This window comes from Salvia hispanica, chromosome 3, assembly GCF_029641045.1.
Source record: "Salvia hispanica isolate PSC_SH4W2 chromosome 3, Shi_PSC_v1, whole genome shotgun sequence".
Lineage (NCBI taxonomy): Eukaryota > Viridiplantae > Streptophyta > Magnoliopsida > Lamiales > Lamiaceae > Salvia > Salvia hispanica.
This window is the reverse complement of record NC_142694.1, coordinates 58,710,325-58,729,682: the sequence shown is the minus strand read 5'-3', so window position 1 is coordinate 58,729,682 and position 19,358 is coordinate 58,710,325. Positions and strand designations below refer to the sequence as shown.

Below are 19,358 nucleotides of genomic sequence, written 5' to 3'. Positions count from 1 at the left end.
ATCCACCATTTATATAAATATATACCCAACTTCTTTAACAATTTGGCGATGAGGCCAAATTTCAATTGTCTATTCTAGTAATTATGGTAATTAAGAAGAAGTTTTCGATAAACATATTACTACTTTTTTATCAATATATACATGAAAATAATATTTATTAACATTTTGTATATTCTATATATGTGTGTCTGGAATTAAGAACATCAAAGTTAAATACTTTACTTCATATCATTGCCGCGAACTCTTTTAAAAAGTGTTAGAAATTGATAGTTGAAGATCTGATTTCACATCCACGAAGACATATTGCATGTTTGGAATCTATTGTGATGATAATTTCAAATTTTGGAGAGAAATAAGTTACCATTATATGGCATTTGGTTTGTAACTTCAGAGTGAAATTTAGTTTAAAAATAATGGGAATTTATTATTACAATCATTTTAATCACTGCAACATTGTACAGAACAAACATGCTTTTAGTCCATGTTTTATTGATTATCAAATTATCATAAATTTCTATAATAGTAACTTAAAAAAGAAAATAAAAGAGATAATATTCAAACACAGTTTCTATTCACATATGACAATGATACACATAAGTTCACAATGAAATAAAACATCAAAGTCATACACAACCAAACACATAACATACACCACAACACAAATCACTCCTCAAACACTCAAACATTGTTCTTAATGGAAGAACTGTATCCACTCTGACCATCATGGTACTTATCCCATAACATCACACCTCCATACTTAGCCGAACCCTTTATCGCTGGAAGCACCTGCGAAGTAAGATCGTTGGCCGGGATAAATCCGCTGCCAGCAGCAGAAGACGAAGCCGGCAAGCCAAGGAAGATCTGAGAGCCCTTAATGGAGGTCCACTGCTTCCACGCCGCCTCAAGATTCGTCATGCCAGAAGAATACTGGCATGGCGGATTGTTGTAAAATTGTACCCAAACATAGTCAAAAAGGCCCGTCTGAAGGGCCTCCCCGATCCAAGCATCGGGGAAAGGGCACTGAGGGGCAGCACTTAGGTGCACTTTTTTCCCCTTCTTGCTATAAGCAGAGAGGTATCGCGCCAGGTCATCCCAATGTTGATTGGTCCCTCCCTCGATGTCAAAGTCAATGCCATCTAAAACCGCGTCTCCTAGTGGTCTAGTGGACGAACTTCCACCTAGAAAGTTGTTCCACAAGTAGGTGGCTACTTGCCTGGCATCCTGAGCAGATGCCAGGTAGTAGCTACCGGCCGCTCCGCCTATCGAGAGAAGGACTTTGACGCCTTTATCTTGACACGACTTGATGTCGGAGCTGAGGCCGGTGCAGCCACCGGCAGTGGGATCGCAGTGGCCGGCGAGATTGATCACCGGGGTTTGACCATTGCCAAATGTTGCAAGAAAAGCTAAATTGACAAATTTGTAATTTCCGGAGGCACAAGTTTGTGCTAACGTGCCCTCATTCCCATTTTGGCCCCAATAGATGGCTATTTCCCCGGCACGAGAGAGTGAGAAAAATAGGCACATGGAAATAACAAGAAATGCTAGTGAAATTGGTGATTGATAAGCCATGATTTTAATTTTGATTTTGATTTCAGTCGAGCTTGTTGGTTGTTTGATTTTTTGATTCATGGTTATGAAGCCTTATATAGAAGGTGATATTTCTAAACTTGGACAATTTATAAGTCAAGATTGAAACGATTTGGCGTTACGGCAGCTCTTAATTAGTGTTTAACCTTGACCCAAATCCAGTTTTGTAATATACGTCGGAATCACCTTAATTTCTATTTTGTTTGATCAAGAAATGTGATTTGTCTCATATAGTGTTAGATATACAATGAACTAAGTAGGATAGAGCATTCAACTAAATGACCAAAAAATATTATTAATTGCAATGTGACAGCCCCTATTTCATTTTGGATCACTAATTTGTACACAACTATAATGGTGCATACATTCTTTTATAAATGATGACAGCCAATATAGTTTTCACCTCTAGTATAAAGCAGTGGCAGAGCCACGAATCCCAATTTTCTATTCTTGTGAAAATTTTAATTCATAAATTTTTTATATAAATTGAAGTTAAAAATCACCTATTATGAAATTGATTTCTATGAAAAAACTTAAACTTAGAAAGGCCTGAAAGGGGTTGATTAGTTAACAATTAAAATCAGTGAAGAACAACTAATGATATTGGGCCTTGCAAGAATGGATTGGGTTAGTAATTACTCGAGCCCATTGAGTTTGAATTCATAAAAACACAAGTGACTTGTCTCTTGTACATTATTTTGTGATTTAGTATTATACATAAATCAAATTTCATTTTCAAATAGGTCTTCTAAACTTCCCATTATAATTAAAACTAATTCATGTACAGCTGATATAGATATATATCTCTCTCTCTGGACCCAACTCACATTGAAGAATGGCCATTGAATGAGCTTCACTTTCAGTGGCATTTGGCAGCCTAAATGGAATAAACCTATTTCACTTTATACACCACTCTCACACTGTGCTTTATGACTCACATGTTGTTCATTCCACCATCTATCTCTATATCAACCTTTTTCCAATTAGATTTTGGGTCTCAAATATTAAATATTACGATTTTTTTAAAATTATCTATTCCTTCCGTCTTTGAAAAGTATGAACATTATTAAATTCTAATGATTTTTTAAATCATAACTAAGATACTGAAAAGTACAGGTATATACTTGAAACCTAACAAATATTGCATATAATTAATTGACCTAATATATTATACCCAATCACCATGAACTCGCCCCGTAGGCACTATTTTAATATACCTAATTGTAGTGAGATCACTGAGATGGATGATATGAAATTAGTTTTATTCCAAATTGAATTAATTAACGATTGATGCACTATAAAATAGCATAGTCAAACACTTTGCTCTTAGCTCGTGAGGTGTAATAAAAGACATGCGTGGTAGAAAAAGTAGGTTGACCTTTCCATTTTGGCCTCTTCTATTATCTAAGGAAGCATTTTCTGGAAAACTTGGAGAAATTAGATTTAAAGTTTGATAGTGATTGATGCTTAATTTTGATGAAAAGCTTTGATGCATTCGAGAAACAATCACGAGTGTTGAACTTGTAGTTGTTGTTTTTCATTATTTTGTTTGTTATAATTCTTTTCATCACATGAAAGTCAATTACCTTTCCAACTCAATTGGATTTTTAAATCACCACAGGTTGTGGCTCTATATTCATTTTCTATATGTTATATTGAGGATGAAATGTTTATTAATTGGTACACGATGTAACTCCTAGGTATAATCATAATTCATTAGTCCCTTGCTACGCGCATTTTTCTTTCTTGGTCGTAAATTAAAGATTGAGTAAATAAAATAATAATATAATTAAATTAGTATTTTAAGTATAATTAAAAATAATTAATTAATTTTAATATCTTAATTAAATATTATAATTTTTACTTAAAATAGAAATAGTGCAAATAGTTTGATATGCGTCGATAAAGAAAAATGCAAGTAGGTAGTACAGTTCAAACAACTTCATGGTTGATTTCATAAATCTCTTTGGTGAAAAGATAATTGTATCTAATTGGTTACTGTTAAGTTATTTCTAAATAAGTACTCCATCCGTCTCGGTACGAGTCCTATTTAGTTATGGCATGAGTTTTAAGAAATATAAAGAAAAGTGAGTTGAATAAGTTAGTGGAATATGGATCCTACTTATATATATTAGTTTTATATCAAAATGTGAGTGGAATAAGTTGGTGGAATGTGAGGCCTACTTACAATTTATGGTAAAAGTGAAACATGACTCTTATTATGGGACGGACAGAAATGGCAAAACAATACTCTTATTGTGGTACAGATGGAGTATTAACTTTATGTAGTACTTAATATGTATTCCCAGTTTTTATTTGATGTAATGTTCAATGTGGCAACGACAAAGATTGTCAACATACGGTCTCTATCAGCAAGGCTTTACAACGCTCCAAAATTTTACATTGACGATCTGAAAACTCTCGATAAGTGAAAATTCCAATATTTTTATGATTACTTGCATGCTGCCAAATTGACAATGAGAGAATGATTGAGGCATTTCTACAAGGCCATCCAAGATGCATTCAACCTAGAATATTGAGGGCGTTGTACCCAAGGTTGTTAGCAACTGCTCCATATGCACGAGACATGACACGACTTTACTAGAATGCTTTATAACATCGACGGCATGAATTAGACCTGGAAATATAGCATGGAACTAGAAGAAAGCCTATATCGTTGGCACTGGCGGAGCCACGGTGGGGCCTGGGGGGCCCAAGGCCCCCCCAACCATTTGAATTATCCTATATATATTATCTGTATAGAAAACTTAAAAATAAAGTAGTAGTGCAGTTGGCTTGTATTTCAGGCATTCACACAATTGGGCTGGGTTCGAATCCTTCTCACAGCATTATTATGATTTTGAGTTGTTTTCTATGCCTCTTTTGGACTAATTTCTCTAGCAATTTTATATAATCTAATAATTTTATTTTATGTTGTAAACAATTTTTTCATATTAATTTTCTCTAGTATAAACTTATAGCTATTAATTTTGTATAAATAATTTTATTTATAATTATAAAAAATCTAGAATAGAACAAAGTAATTCTTTAATTTCACAAATATAAATACTATATATTATTGGTAATACCAGTTTTAATAGTACTATGATCTTTATTATAAAAATATTATTTTTTAACTTTTTTCGATGTCAACATTGTTATCGTATCTCCAAATTTTCTATTACTTATCCACTAATTATTTACTCATTTTCTATCTCTAGTGCGCAACGCACTATTTATGTCAAAGCTATTTCCGTGTCGTTGAGACGGAAACACTCAACAAATTTTAATATAGTAATTTGGGCCCCCCAGGATTAAAATCCTGGCTCCGCCACTGATCGTTGGCCACAAAGCCTCTCATATGACCATCGTACCAGAACTAGTCTCCGACAACAGAGGTATGCGCTTCTTGGTGCCCCTAGATCTAGCAACGAGTAAATGGCATAAACGTCCTTAACCACATCAAGGTCTTGACCGACACGTTGCATGGAAGGGCACTGATGTTACGCTTCACGGAGAACGATCATCTCCATGAAATGGGTCGTAGTTTGGATCAGGACATTTATCCTAAAGGTTCAACGTTTGTCAAGTCCTTTTTGTCACTAAAATTGCCCCCGAAGAGCTAGTTTTACGCAGAAACATAAGTGATGCGTAAAATTTTGGAACGAGAATTCAACATTCTCAAAACACAATTTAAGATCATCAAAGTTATGTGGCATTGTTCACCATGTATGTGTACATTATAGTTTGCACAACATGATTATCGAGGACGAAAAAAATGAAACCCCTTATTGGGTAGACGAAGACACAATCAATGCCTCAAAACTCCTCGATCGCAAGTGATCCCCAAATTAAGGACCGCCATATACATTCCGAGAATATCAAAATCGCCTTAAGTCAGTGCGCAATCACAATGCTCTTGCCAACTCTAAAATGATTTAGTTAAAGAATTTGATTTAATTCTACCTCATGATTAGCATTTATTTTTATTACTTATGTAAAAAATCAATTGGGTAATTTTTATTCAAATATTGCAATTTTTTATTTCAATTATTTAAAAATTATTAATTTAATAAAATTTGCATCAATTATTCATACATGAATTTAATTATGATATAGCCAGGTTTAAATTGAGAAAGAATTAAAAAAATAAGAATTAATGTCCGTAAATAATGGAAGAGATGTGATGGAATGGTAATTGGAATATTGTAATAAAGGATAAGGGAAAATGACGTGGAACCCAACTAAATGCCATATAAGGAACGTAGGAATGAATATGAGTTAGTGATAATCTTAGGAACATTGATTTATCATTTAATCAATTCCTAATAGCACAAATGTTTAAACCTTAAACCCCATTTAATGAATTTGCACTGGTTGGCTATCTTTTGTAGCGTGATGGCATACACAAATTATATACTCCCTCCGTCCCACTTAAAATGCAACATTTGGAGATCGGCACGAGATTTTATGTAGTGTTGTTTTGTGAGTTAATGAAGAGAGAATAAAGTAAGAGAGATGAAAAAGTAGAGATAGAGTTGTTTCCATTTTAGGAAACGTTTCATTTTTAATGGGACAACCAAAAAAGGAAAACGTTGCATTTTTAATGGGACAGAGGGAGTACTTATCAATGTACCATACACATATCGCACTCGCATATAATCATATTAAGGAACATTAAATATTGTAAAATAATACATGCCACAGTACCTCAAAACTTATTGTAAAGAAGATATGCATAATTTAATTGGTAGAGTGAGATCTTAGAATTGATATTATCAAAAAAATCAGGGGCAATTGGGAATTATTTTCCTTGGTCAGAATTATCGATTAAGTTCATTTAGCAAATGTTAGATCAATACTTAGTCCTATATAAAAAAAAAAACAAAAAAAAAAACAATAACAATGGCCTGTTATCATGTTGATCACCGGACATACCCAATCACCCATTCCCCATTTAATTGCTCCTAATACTTTCCATCGGGCACGTGTGGGTCTAACTCTATGAAGTCAACACGTACGTGTAAAGAAAATCGTATTTCGCTCACTCGGGGCTTCCCTTCCTTGAGTTATGTTGTTTATGAACTGAGCCGCTTTATTCCCTTTGGTCTAAACACAACTCATTAAATCATGGTCCTAATTGGAGTATATTGAAGGGAACTTGTTATCTATTGAAACTTGTTTGTTTCAAGGCCACACACCTAAACACATGTTATTAACTAAATTTGGAAGCTTGTTGGGCAGTTTATAAATATAGCCTGGATAAATTTCCCTTTTTGTGCTATGTTTTTTTGTCCACAGAATATTAGTTTGTTTCAACTTTTACACTATATAATGAAATTATATATTTTTCACATGCATCAATAATAATTACATGAAAATTTTGACATCTACCCTTATTTATCTTCTCTGATAAAAAATTGTTAATTTCATAAATGATTTAATAGTGTGTAACACATAACTGGACCATTAAATAAAAAAAATAAAAACATTTTCGTTTTATATTGTTAAATGTTCAGTATTTCTATATTAGGTATTAACACAGCATCTAAATTTTATTAATAATAGAAGATCTATTAATATAAAGTCAAATGTAATTTTACTGAAGCAAAACTTAAAGTAGCGAAGAACCTTCACATAACGCGACTTTCAATTATGCATAGAATTGTACGGAGCAGCAGGAAATTGGCACCGGAGAGGAATGTGAGTCCGACCCCGTGAAAATCGTTGATTTTTGTTCGCATTTCGTTTTATGATTGCACTTTCTCCAAAGTTCTTGCGAACAGGAAAATTAAAGACAAAAGAAAAACACTCTCAAAAATAATTATTAAAAAAATTATCAAAATCAAAATTGAAATTCAACCCTTCATCTCTATTTCTCCATTTCTCTGAATTTAGCTTTGTTTCTCTCTCTGTCCTTTTCCTTCATTTCTAGTAATGGCAGAACCCTAGTATTCAGCCGCCGCCGCCGTTTCTGTTCCAGCGAAGAAGATTCCTGCTACCACTTGTCAATTATATCCTAGCTTCTGTTTCTGTTATGTGTAAAATTCGCTGACGCAACGCCTGTAAGTGCTTCCGAGCTCAATTTCAATTGATATAGCATGATTGTATGTGAATTGGATGATTATTTGTTTATAAAGTTTTTGTTGCTGGATTTTGGGGATTCGGTGTTTATTTTGCCGATAGTGGCTGCAATTGGTTAGAGGAAATTTTTGATTGGATTTGAAGTTTGGTGTTGTGAGAGTTATTGGATTTTATACTATAACAACGTGTAGGCAGCTTAGTAGTGGATTATGTGGTTTATTGTGATAGATCACATGAGTTTATTTTTATTTCCTTTTATAGTGTTGAGAGCCGATTGTTAAAGACCTCTAGCTAGTGTTTGTTGAAGGGCGGTGTGCTGGTGATATCAAAAGAGTAGTAATAGATTGCTGTGGATTCTGTTTTCCAAGTTCAAGAGAGCAATTGATTGCTGTAGTCAAGTTTGTTGAGGAAATATCTTTGGTTCTGATCTCTAGTAGAGGTGGGAGATTGAGCGATGGCCGATGACGGCCTACGTCTTGGTGGGATTCCTTCAGGACTAGCTGTTGTATTGAACTGTGAGGATAAGAAGGAGGGTTCAGGGAAATCTCATCTTGTTTCATACTGCGAGGGCTTTGGAGACCAATCTGTGGAGAGGACACTTGAACATATTTTTGGTCTTCCTTACCGTACGGTTAATCAGTTGAATTTCCCAGTTGATACTAGTGCAGTTCGTTCAATAATAAAGAATGAATTTTATGAGCACCATCCGGAATTAAGAACTGTTGTTTCTAGAAATGATGATGGGGTATCTACAAGTTATGAAGATTCACAACTCCGGATTGTTGAGCTTGATAAGTGTAGCATCTGTGGTGACATTCGGATAGTAAAAAAGCCTTCACTTGTGGAGAGTCATGCTTTATTTAGTAGCGCAAGGGCCAATGCATGTGTTTGGAAAGGAAAGTGGATGTATGAAGTTACTCTTGAAACTTCTGGTGTACAGCAGATTGGTTGGGCTACTGTTGTTTGTCCATTTACTGATCATAAGGGTGTGGGAGATGCAGATGATTCCTATGCATATGATGGAAAAAGGGTCAGGAAATGGAATAAGGAAGCTGAGACTTATGGTCAATCATGGGTCGTTGGTGATGTGATTGGATGCTGTATAGATCTGGATTCTGATGAGATTTCATTTTACAGGAACGGCATCTCACTTGGGGTAGCATTTTGTGGAATTCGAAAGATGGTGCCTGGATTGGGTTACCACCCTGCCATTTCTCTATCTCAAGGTGAACGCTGTGAGTTGAATTTTGGGGGAGTTCCTTTCAAGTATCCAGTCAAAGAATTTCTTCCAATTCAAGCTCCTCCACCTATAGAAGCACTTGCAAGTAATCTTTTGGGCTGCTTTTCACGGCTGTTGCAATTGCAGTGTGTGGAGAAGGCAGAAACCAAAACTGTTGCAAAGCTGAGCAGACTAAAGCGGTTTGCTCCATTTGAAGAATTGTGGCGGCCTGTCTCTCAGGGAATCTGCGAAGAGCTACTCTCTGTTTTAAATTATGAAAGTGGCAGTGGAGAGTATATTGGACGTGGCCCTTTCTTTTCGTTTTTGATGGAAGTCTTCAGGGTACATCCACCGCATGATTATTCAACTCTGGATAGAGTACTTGATTCAATTCTTGGATTCGATGTGTCAAAAGTTCTATTCGAGCATGTATTTGAGGCACTTTCATCAGGATGTAAAACAGCACCCTTGGTTCTTACAGAATGCCCTTATTCTGGGTCATACAGTTATCTTGCTATGGCATGCCACTTACTGAGGAGAGAAGAGCTAATGACTCTCTGGTGGATGTCTTCAGATTTTGAGTTCTTATTTGAGGGGTTACTTTCAAGGAAGAGCCCAAACAAACAGGATCTTCAATATCTCATACCTTCTGTCTGGTGGCCTGGCTCATGTGAGGATTTTTCCAATGAGAATAGCATGGCGCTGACGACTACGGCTTTATCTGAAGCAGTAAATATGGTATGCTTTTTTGCATATTGGGAAGTTCCTTTATTTGCTTGGATACTGTAGTTGTTTTAGATTTTTGGAGTGGGAGCCTTTTGTCATCTGTGACTACCACTTTTATATATGTGAAAAAGTTCTGCAGGAAAGAGGAGGCCTTTATACCTATCCTCCATGAGACCATGAATTATGTGATGGAATTTTATCATTAATCCCTTTCCTAACTCTCTATTGCTCTCAGTTTTACTAGATTTACTGTTCTAAGCTGAACTTACAATGATGGTTGTGAAGTGTCACTTTCTTCTTCATTTAACTTACATAAGATGGATCTATCATAATTTTTCTGGTTACTATTTTATTATTTTGACGTGGCTAATGATACTTCAGATTGAGGAGAAGCAAAGGGATCTCTGTCGTTTGGTTATGCAATTCATACCACCTGTAGCACCCCTGCAGTTGCCTGGCTCAGTTTTCAGGGCATTCTTACAGAATATTTTACTGAAGAACAGGGGTGCAGAGCATAACATGCCACCGGCCGGAGTTTCAAACAATTCAGTCCTTGTTTCTTTATTTACTGTCATCCTCCATTTTCTGTCTGAAGGTTTTGCTGAAAGAGACATCTATGGCTGGATTAAGGGATCTGGGGCTGATTCTGGAGCTCATGTTGGTTTCCTTCACAGGGGTGGCCAGCAAACTTTTCCTGCTGGCCTGTTTTTGAAGAATGATCCTCATCGGGTTGATATACCAAGGCTTGGAGGATCTTATGATCATTTGTCCAAGTGTAATCCTGTAAATGGTGATGAGGAAGAGGAAACTATTCGGTGGGAAGAAGGGTGCATGGATGATGGTGAAAATAGAGTAACACATTTGAGTGGACAGAAGCCATGTTGTTGTTCTAGTTATGATGCCAAATTATCAAACTTTTCTAAATATCCTGTAAGATATTTGGCGAAAGGATCTCGTGGAAGTGGCTGCTCGATTCCAGACAGATCTTCTCATGTTACATCTGAATGTAGTGCAAGCAATCTTAGTGATGAGATGGCTGACAAACCCAGCACCAGTGATCACTCTGATCCCGAGCTTGCTTTTCGACCAATGCAACTCTTGAGGATATTACCAAGCACTAGCGCAATGTCTTCAGCTTCATTGAAAGAGGAGGAGCTTTTAGATGCTATGCTTTTGCTGTATCACTTGGGTCTTGCACCACATTTTAAGCAGGTTAGCAACAATATGCTTTTCCACTACCCTCCCCACAAAGGGGATTGACACATGAAAATTTGATGTTTGGTAACAAATTAGAATGTTTTTGATCAACTTCCTTAGTGAAGGTAACAAACCTAATTGATTAGAATCTCTGCATGTGGGTGTGGTTTTAAATGTCTACTATCTGTCATTTTTCCCACCCTAAGGAATTAAAGATGCTAGGAGTTTAGATTGCATAAATTTATTGTCTGTTACACCTGCCAAAAGACTAACATGACATTTCTTTCAATTTATTGTATATCAGGTATCATCTTTCATGTCTCGTCAATCACAATCCATTTCTCTCTTGGAGGAGTCAGATAGACAACTTAGAGATAGCATTTATGGGGATCAAGTGAAGCGCGTGAAGGAGGCTCGTAATGTTTATCGAGAAGAGGTTATGGATTGTGTTAGACATTGTGCCTGGTACTGTTTCGTTCATGGCTGTTAATGAATATAATATCTTATTAGTCTTTTTGCTTTGTTTTTCTTGCTTTTATGCCTCTTTTCTAATGTTATTCATGCTCTTAAAGTCGTGAATAGCTATGGCCCAAGCTCCAGTTTATTTTTCCTTTCATCATCAATAATATGTTACTCTTCTGGATGCAAGTAGTATGCTATGCAATCTCGATGCTCTATTATTACCTGTGTAGTATCTTATTCCATATGTTAAACTTGTCCTCATGTAATTGTTTCAACATTCCCATTAATGAGTCAGGGAGACACTTGTTGGGATAGGGAGTATTTCTTAGTAGCTGTATTTCTTTTTATGCCCTGGTGTGCTCAGTTTCAAGTTGTACTCAACATGAAAATCTGATCTTATTTAACAGGTATCGCCTTTCTCTCTTCTCTCGTTGGAAACAGAGGGGAATGTATGCAACATGCATGTGGATTGTGCAATTGCTTCTTGTTCTTAGCAAAGTGGACCCTATTTTCATCTACATTCCTGAATTTTATCTTGAAACTCTGGTACTGCTCCCATCTTTCTACATGTGTAATGGAACATCTATTCTTTTTCATTCACCGGACCAGTCTAAAAGCTTCTATTATGAGTAGAAGATGTTATCATATATACGTATTAGGAGCTTTGACAAACTTTCTAAATAAGAATTGAAACATAGATTTTGTGGATATGTTTTACCTCTAGATGTAGTTCATATAACATTTTTTGCCACAAAAACTTACTTTGTTTTGTTTTGTTAATGTTATTTTGTTGTCCCTGGCAGGTTGATTGCTTTCATGTCCTGCGGAAGAGCGATCCTCCATTCGTCCCAGCTACAATTTTCATCAAGCAAGGGCTTGCATCTTTTGTATGGCATCAACTCCTATACACTTTCTGTTTGATTGTTTATGTTGTTTCGGTATTCAGTTTGACCTCATAAAATGCTGCATTACTTCCTATACTTGGTTATTGCAGCATGTTGAAACTGGAATTCAAATTTATATCAATCACTGCAGTATCTGATGATATCATATCATATTTTTTCCTTGGTCTTATTTCCATAATTCTTTTAATTTATTTTGAGGAGTTGTGGAAGGGTTGGGCAGATGTTTTTGTGATCCTAATACCTGAAATAGGTTTTCCACTTTGGCCTATAGAATTCGGGTGTATTATGGTTGGTTAATCATGGCTATTTTGTGGAGAATAATGAAGTTCTTTTTTTATTAGGTCACTTTTGTTGTTACCCACTTCAATGATCCTAGAATATCTAGTGCGGAGCTAAGGGATCTTCTTCTTCAGTCTATATCAGTGCTGGTGCAGGAGAGAGAGTTTTTGGCTGCTTTTGAATGCAATGAAGCTGCTAGACAGAGGATGCCAAAAGCTTTATTGTCTGCATTTGATAATAGATCCTGGATTCCAGTAACCAATATACTTCTTAGATTGTGCAAGGGTTCTGGTTTTGGAATTTCAAATCGTGGAGAGTCATCATCCTCATCTTTACTATTTCAGGTGACTACTATTTCTTGTTCTATTGCTACCAAATTCAATGCTGCCTGTTGCTTCAACCTTTTGTATTTAATGTTATTTTGTCTTTTTAAAGCAATTGCTGCGGGAAGCTTGCATCAGTGAAGAGGAATTATTCTCGGCTTTTCTCAATCGTTTGTTTAATACTTTAAGCTGGGCCATGACTGAATTCTCTGTCTCGATACGGGAAATGCAAGAAAATTTTAAGGTATGTTATGTTTTTGTAAGAAACATTATACACATCTTTCCTTTTTATTTGTGTTTATTGAAGATAATTTTTGCATTATATTCAGCTGATGGAGATCCAGCAAAGGAAATGCAGCGTGATATTTGACCTTTCCTGCAACCTTGCAAGGGTATTGGAATTTTGTACTCGAGAAATTCCTCAAGCTTTTGTGTCTGGAATGGATACGAATTTGAGAAGGTTGTCTGAATTGATCGTCTTCATATTGACCCACTTAATCGGAGCAATTGATCCAGAAGTTCTTGATCAGTAAGTAGGGGTTGATTCAATGTCGTCTCTTTATTCTTGCTAGCCCGAGTGTCTGGTTCATTGCGAGATATTGTTCATGTACCTCCTCATCTCATCCTGTCGTGTTATCTTCTGCAGATCACTCAGACGACCGGGGCAGTCCTCTGAGAAGCTTAACAGTGGCATGATTTTAGCACCACTAGCCGGCATCATTCTAAATTTGCTGGATGTAAGTAGAGAAACTGACAACAATGATATAGTCGCAATCTTTGCTAGCATGGACTGCGCAGATACCATCCTCTACGGATTCCAGTACCTCCTCGAGTACAACTGGGTTTGTGATCTCTACTCTCCGCCTGTTCATTTCTCAGTCTAACGGTAGTACTTGTTATTGATTTCTGACGGTGCTTCTGTAGGTTGGCTCAATCAAGGGGGACGATTACAACGACCAACTGACAAAGCTAGAGAAATTCTCGAGCCTCTTAATCTGTCAGACTGAGCTGCAAGCCCTCGAGAAGAGCGTGAGGGGAGCAGAGCAAGAAACTGATGACTGCACAATCTGCTGCATATGCTATACGAATCAAGCAGATGCTCGATTTTCGCCTTGCTCCCATGTTTCTTGTTATAGCTGCATATCCAGGCACCTTCTCAACTGCCAAAGATGCTTCTTCTGCAATGCAACTGTCGTGGAAGTCACCAAGCAAGACGGCAGCGATGATTCTGCCTGAAGGTCTTGCCGTCTGCTCGTTGTTTAGACTATTAGACGACCTTAAAGATAAGTCTGGAGTAAATTGAATTGGATGAGGAAGAAACAGGAAAGGGAAGAAAATTTTATTATATTTATTAGGTTTTGTATTTTATTAGGTGCTACTATATTATATTATAGTGTACATATTATGGGTTTGCAAATGTGCAATAAAACGTTCATGGGATTTGAAATTTTTTGTAGCCGGGATGGGGCTGGAGCCCCTCTATTTTGTAAATTTTTGAGATGGAAATAAGTAAATCTTTCCAAGTTTAGTCTCTCTTTACTTTTTTATGTATTTAAGAAATTTAATTTGCGAATTTAATTTCATGGAATGTTCTCTTCAGCAAAAAAATAATTGAATCTAGCAGACATGCTAAAAAAATGATAGAAGCAACATAAGTTATGAACAAAAGGTCACTAGTAATTTAGCGTGAGATATTTGAGCTGTACATTTCTATGCGAACGAAGAAAGGAGCTATCAATCGCGTTTCTCATGCTGTCGACTTACAGAGTTCTCCGAGCTAGAATCTAACCCGAAGCACTTGAAAAGCGCTTGTTTAGCCAGCCCAAAATAGCTGCAAGGGTGATTTGGATGCCGGAAAATGCTAAGAAACATGGTGGTATCTTTTTCAGATGAATCATCCTCCTCTTCTCTGCCTGACCCTCGACTACTTTCTGTGCTGTCTCCAGCTCTCTCGTCTTCCACCTGCCCGGACAACGAGTTAGATACAAACCTAAAACATTAACGTTACAAATTGATATCCTATGGCAATACATTCACAATCGTCAAGTGTAACTTGGAGTAAAAAGAGAAATATTATTAATCCTCTTAAAATAGTTTTGTAAAAATAAAATGTAGGGGCACTATTTACTATATTTTCCATCCAATATTTGATAAAACTCCAGCCCCTTTTCACCTTCTCAGGCCAAATAAGAGAGTAAAAGAATAATGTAGGGGCACAATTTCCCCTCGAATCAATATATACAGATTTTTTTTTTTTAAAAGTACATTCCAAGAAATGGTCATATAATAAATAAATCAATTGAAAATGCACTTTTTTTTTCCTTTAATTGTTTCAATTACATCAATTCGAACCCAATGCAAAGCCCAATAATCCTACTGAAGCAGAAGAAGTTCAAAAATCCCAATTGCGAAAATCAGGAAGGTCAAATTGCTAATTAAACTCTAGATCGAATTGTGTAATTAAATCAATAAAGAAGAACAAAATTAGCCGGAAAATTAAACCAACCAACCGTAATTATTCCATCGGGAGAGGCGGAGTTGTTTGTTGCAGCAGATATCGGCGCTGCGGCGGCGGCAGAGCTAGTAGGGGCCTCGTAAGTAAAGGCGGCGAAGCCGAAAAAGAGGAGAAGAAGGAGAAGAATCGTAATTAGAAGTTGGATCCAAATTAGCCATGGGATTTGGTAGCTCTCAATTATCAAATCCTCCCTAAAATCCACCATTTCTTTCTTCTACTTATAAATTATAATCTTCAATCAATCGAGAGAGGAAGGGAAATGAATTGATGAGAATTAAACAGTTGGTCTGTTGAAGAAGAAGAAGAAAGGCGAGTACCAAAAAAGGGGCCGTTAACTTCAATACAAAATGAAAATTGCTTTTCCGCCACTATTTTGTATTTCTACCTAATCCAATTTATTTTGCAGGGAGGTTATAATAAATTTTGAAATAAAAATTATTTTATATTTAATTGTGATGGTAGAGACGTTTTTAATTGTTTACAAAAAATACTAAAATGAATGCCTTAGAGTTAAACCCCCTACTTGGTGCTTTAAGGTATTCATTTGTCGATTTCATATTGATGTATGGATATATTATAGGGGATCATTTCCATCTTTGTTTTATTTTTGTATGATCAAATTGAACAAAACCAGTGAATGAAACAAGTTCGGGATTGAGTTACTAAATATTGTAATCATAAGTAGTAATAGGGCACGTTTATTGGGCCAATTATACTCCTTCCTCCATTTATGCGGTAGAATTATTTTCTTTTTTTTACGGAGATCAAGAAAGAGATGTATAATATTAAATAAATAAAATACTCCCTCCTCTCTTATCTTGTAAGAGGGTGTTCGGTATGCAAGATTGTATTTTCAGATTAAATATGTAGTGTGTTTGGTTCATGAGATTCAATATCACAACTCAATCCTAGATAGATAATCATGAGATAGTTAGTCATAGTTAACTCCCTCCAACTAAAATAATCTCACAATTCATTTCAAGATTATATCTTGGTACTATTTTATTTAGGAAACCGAACACCTAAGAGTATGCATTTTTAGTTGAGCATATGTTTTAATTCGCAATTGGAAAAGTAAGAGAGGGGTTGAAAGAATAAGGAATTGAAGACTTATTGGTGGAGAATGGATTCGTCCTCATTATAGAATTCTTTTTTTCTAAAATTAAAAAATACATACTCTTGTAGGATGGACTAAAAAGAAAATAGTACATACTCTTATGAGATGGAGGGAGCAATAAAGTAAAAGAAAGGAAAAAGAGAAAATAAAGTAAGAATGAGAAAATGCGTTACTACTTTTTACTCAACTACCATGAAACGTCCTAAAATATAAAAAAATGATCAAAATAACACGAAACGGATGTAGTACTATTGAACTTTTGTCTCTCACGAGAATATATTTTTTAAGGCCAGTAAATTGTGCGAATTGTGTTGTTATCGAGTCAGCTTATAGCAACCAACCCTATTAAGAAAATCCCAAATCTGAAAATGAACTCGACCTGCTACATTTAAATTCGAACACAACTCACACATGACACAAACCACTTGTCAAGACCCAACTTTGCTAATTATAACAAGGTTCGATATACCGTAACTAGGGTGGATATTAAGAATGTGGATTGAGTACGAAAAGAAGGATTTAATGGTTGAACTTTCTGTCAGTAGAGTATAAACGGTGAATACATGAATAGAATGGCTCGATCACAGTGACTCGAGTCGGGGACCATATAATATACTGGCTAGTTATCAGAGTCTTTAGAGACATAAAGGATTTCAATTGCTTCAATGCACGGTGGAAGGAACTGAACGCGGTTCCATGTATGAAGACACGAACCTCCGAGAGCATTGAATTGAAATATAAGTAGGTCTGTTTTAATTAGCACCCTTCACTCTATCACAGCTCAACCTGCACATTTAGAAATACGTGCAGGACTGAGTACAAAGATACTCAGTGAACACATTGCCGAAAAATACAATAATACATTTAAAAATATTGCCAAGTCATTATCGCAGTAACATTCAGGGGTTTTATTAAAAAGACCCGAACTTACTAAAAATTATTTTTCGACTGCACAGTCTAAGTTCTTTCTGTTCTTTGCCATATCTGAACATCTTGTGCCGTAGAGATGGTGTTCTCCTTCGGTCACCTTAACATTCATGTGCCGGGAAAGTGGCCACTTTCCACAAGCACCGGACCGACCAACCCTTTCGATGACACACGGTCCACGTGTACACTAGTCCGAGTAGGGACTCTCCCCTTGCTGGGACCCGAACCCACGAGCACCGGACCGGCCAACCCTCTCAATGACACACGGTCCACGTGTACACTAGTCCGAGTAGGGACTCTCCCCTTGCTGGAACCCGAATTTGATTTCTTACTTTATTTGGCATAGCACATTCGGTATAACCAAACAGATAGACATCATTACATAAAATAACATCCTTTATGGTAAGACAACATTATTTGGATAGATAAATATTATCTCAACTATACTTCATATTTTTAATCCACATTTGTATGTAGGATAGAAAAGTTCACCTCGTATGCTTCCGAACTCCGTAAAACAATATTAACTCACTTGGACTTAAATTCCTTGCAATGAACATTGTCCAATAAAAGATAATAAACTATTTAGCTTCAAGGAAATAACAATAGCGGATGATATGCTCTTAGGATATGCATCATATTTTCCTTCCCTCTTTCATAACTCATTCACTTTAATTAAACCCAAAGATTTAATTATTGACATTATTTAATCAAGAGATTAATTAACTCGATAAATTCAAGTATTTTAACTTGAATAAAATTTGCAAGATCTCGATAATATTAATTCAAGGGAACTTTAGCCCAAGTAATTAATTCATTCAATTCAAACTTAATTGTAGCTATAGTTATTATCTTGGTCTAATTAAATTATACTGTCCAGTCCACGAGCACATTAAAAGATTTGGGCTTTGTTACTTTAATTACTATAATAGGCCTAAACAATTATATGCTTGAAATGGCCCGACGACAAAGGAACTAAAATATTAGTCCAAGTACTTAAATAAGTCAACATAGGCTTCCATCCTCAGAACTATACGCGACATCTGCTCAACATTTTTTTCTAACTCTCTCTCTCTCCTTTTTTTTTTCTTTTTTCGCCAAACAAGATATAGCCCCGGATTTCTTCACCATCGAGAGTCCAAATAATATCCGATCGTCCCGAAATCTTAACCGAAGGAAGAAGACTCATAAAGCATCATTCTTATCGAAGGAGATCAAATTTTAACGGTTAGATCTTCCAGTAATAATTTCGGAAGTGGCTGACGTTTTCTACAGTACCAGCGTTGGTTTTGTACACGATCTGAGGTTCAAACATTGTCTGATCGTTCTGAAATTTTAAAGGAAGGTAAACAACTCTCCTAACTTCACTTTGACCGAAGGTGCTTATCTTCCAAGAGAAAAAATTTTAAGAGTTTTTCCGACTTTCTAATCATTTTATTGATTCTAAGAGTTTGCATATGTTGTATGTAAATTAGGCTCAGCATAGAATAAAGTGGGTTCATACATGGATTTGAAAGAAAGAGTTGAAAGATTGTTTATAAAACATGTTTAGTTGTGATTCTATGTTCTATATAAATTCATGCTAACATGACATACTTATAAAAACTTGAAAAGATTTAACTTGTGGGTTGAGAATCATTACCTCAAAAGAATGATAAAGATTTATTTAAATGTGCTCCTGCTTGAAATTCTCCTTCTTGAAGAATGCTTGCTTGAAAACTTGCTAGAAAAGGTGAAAAACTTTTTCTGTCTACTTGCTTAAAATTTTGGGTGAAAAGAGATTTTAGGTATGTAGGATCTTGGTAGAAAATAAAAAGCTGAGAGTGCGTCGAAGAAGTGTGAAACTGGATTTTGGTATGTGTAGTAAAGCTATGTGTTGGAGAAGTTATGAAACTAAACACTTTACAACTCTCCTTCCTTATACTAATTTCTGCCTACACCCGCGTGAAACGAAAATAATTGAATGGCTGATGAAATCTTTTAACTCAATGCGCTTCATGATTTTAGGGATATGTCT

General features: G+C 35.9%; 3 protein-coding genes across 3 annotated transcripts; 1 reads left to right on the top strand and 2 right to left on the bottom strand.

Moving 5' to 3' along the window:
• Positions 1 to 549: 549 nt before the first annotated feature.
• On the bottom strand, positions 550 to 1,612 carry LOC125216714 (acidic endochitinase-like). Its single transcript, XM_048118476.2, has one exon. It carries the CDS (start codon positions 1,567 to 1,569, stop codon positions 679 to 681), a length of 891 nt encoding a protein of 296 aa, XP_047974433.1. The 5' UTR covers positions 1,570 to 1,612; the 3' UTR covers positions 550 to 678.
• A 5,752-nt stretch (positions 1,613 to 7,364) lies between these two features.
• Positions 7,365 to 14,310, top strand: LOC125213329 (E3 ubiquitin-protein ligase RKP). Its single transcript, XM_048113812.2, has 11 exons — positions 7,365 to 7,652; positions 7,933 to 9,628; positions 9,998 to 10,828; positions 11,118 to 11,278; positions 11,683 to 11,821; positions 12,079 to 12,162; positions 12,522 to 12,803; positions 12,895 to 13,026; positions 13,112 to 13,311; positions 13,429 to 13,624; positions 13,707 to 14,310. The coding sequence occupies exons 2-11, from the start codon at positions 8,126 to 8,128 to the stop codon at positions 14,016 to 14,018; spliced, it is 3,840 nt and encodes a 1,279-aa protein (XP_047969769.1). The 5' UTR covers positions 7,365 to 7,652; positions 7,933 to 8,125; the 3' UTR covers positions 14,019 to 14,310.
• A 110-nt stretch (positions 14,311 to 14,420) lies between these two features.
• Positions 14,421 to 15,659, bottom strand: LOC125216550 (uncharacterized). Its single transcript, XM_048118293.2, has 2 exons — positions 15,293 to 15,659; positions 14,421 to 14,744 (listed from the first exon to the last, which is right to left on the bottom strand). Exons 1-2 carry the CDS (start codon positions 15,500 to 15,502, stop codon positions 14,517 to 14,519), a joined length of 438 nt encoding a protein of 145 aa, XP_047974250.1. The 5' UTR covers positions 15,503 to 15,659; the 3' UTR covers positions 14,421 to 14,516.
• Positions 15,660 to 19,358: the final 3,699 nt, after the last annotated feature.

What these genes read in the sequence shown, in the direction of transcription:
- LOC125213329 (XM_048113812.2), top strand. Translation starts at nt 8,126, where the DNA reads ATGGCCGATGACGGCCTACGTCTTGGTGGGATTCCTTCAGGACTAGCT. An exon ending in AATTTTATCTTGAAACTCTG is followed by an intron (nt 11,822 to 12,078) that starts GTACTGCTCCCA and finishes TGTCCCTGGCAG; the next exon opens with GTTGATTGCTTTCATGTCCT. An exon ending in AGCAAGGGCTTGCATCTTTT is followed by an intron (nt 12,163 to 12,521) that starts GTATGGCATCAA and finishes TTTTTTTATTAG; the next exon opens with GTCACTTTTGTTGTTACCCA.
- LOC125216550 (XM_048118293.2), bottom strand. Translation starts at nt 15,502, where the DNA reads ATGGTGGATTTTAGGGAGGATTTGATAATTGAGAGCTACCAAATCCCA. An exon ending in CTCCCGATGGAATAATTACG is followed by an intron (nt 14,745 to 15,292) that starts GTTGGTTGGTTT and finishes TTGTCCGGGCAG; the next exon opens with GTGGAAGACGAGAGAGCTGG.
- LOC125216714 (XM_048118476.2), bottom strand. Translation starts at nt 1,569, where the DNA reads ATGGCTTATCAATCACCAATTTCACTAGCATTTCTTGTTATTTCCATG.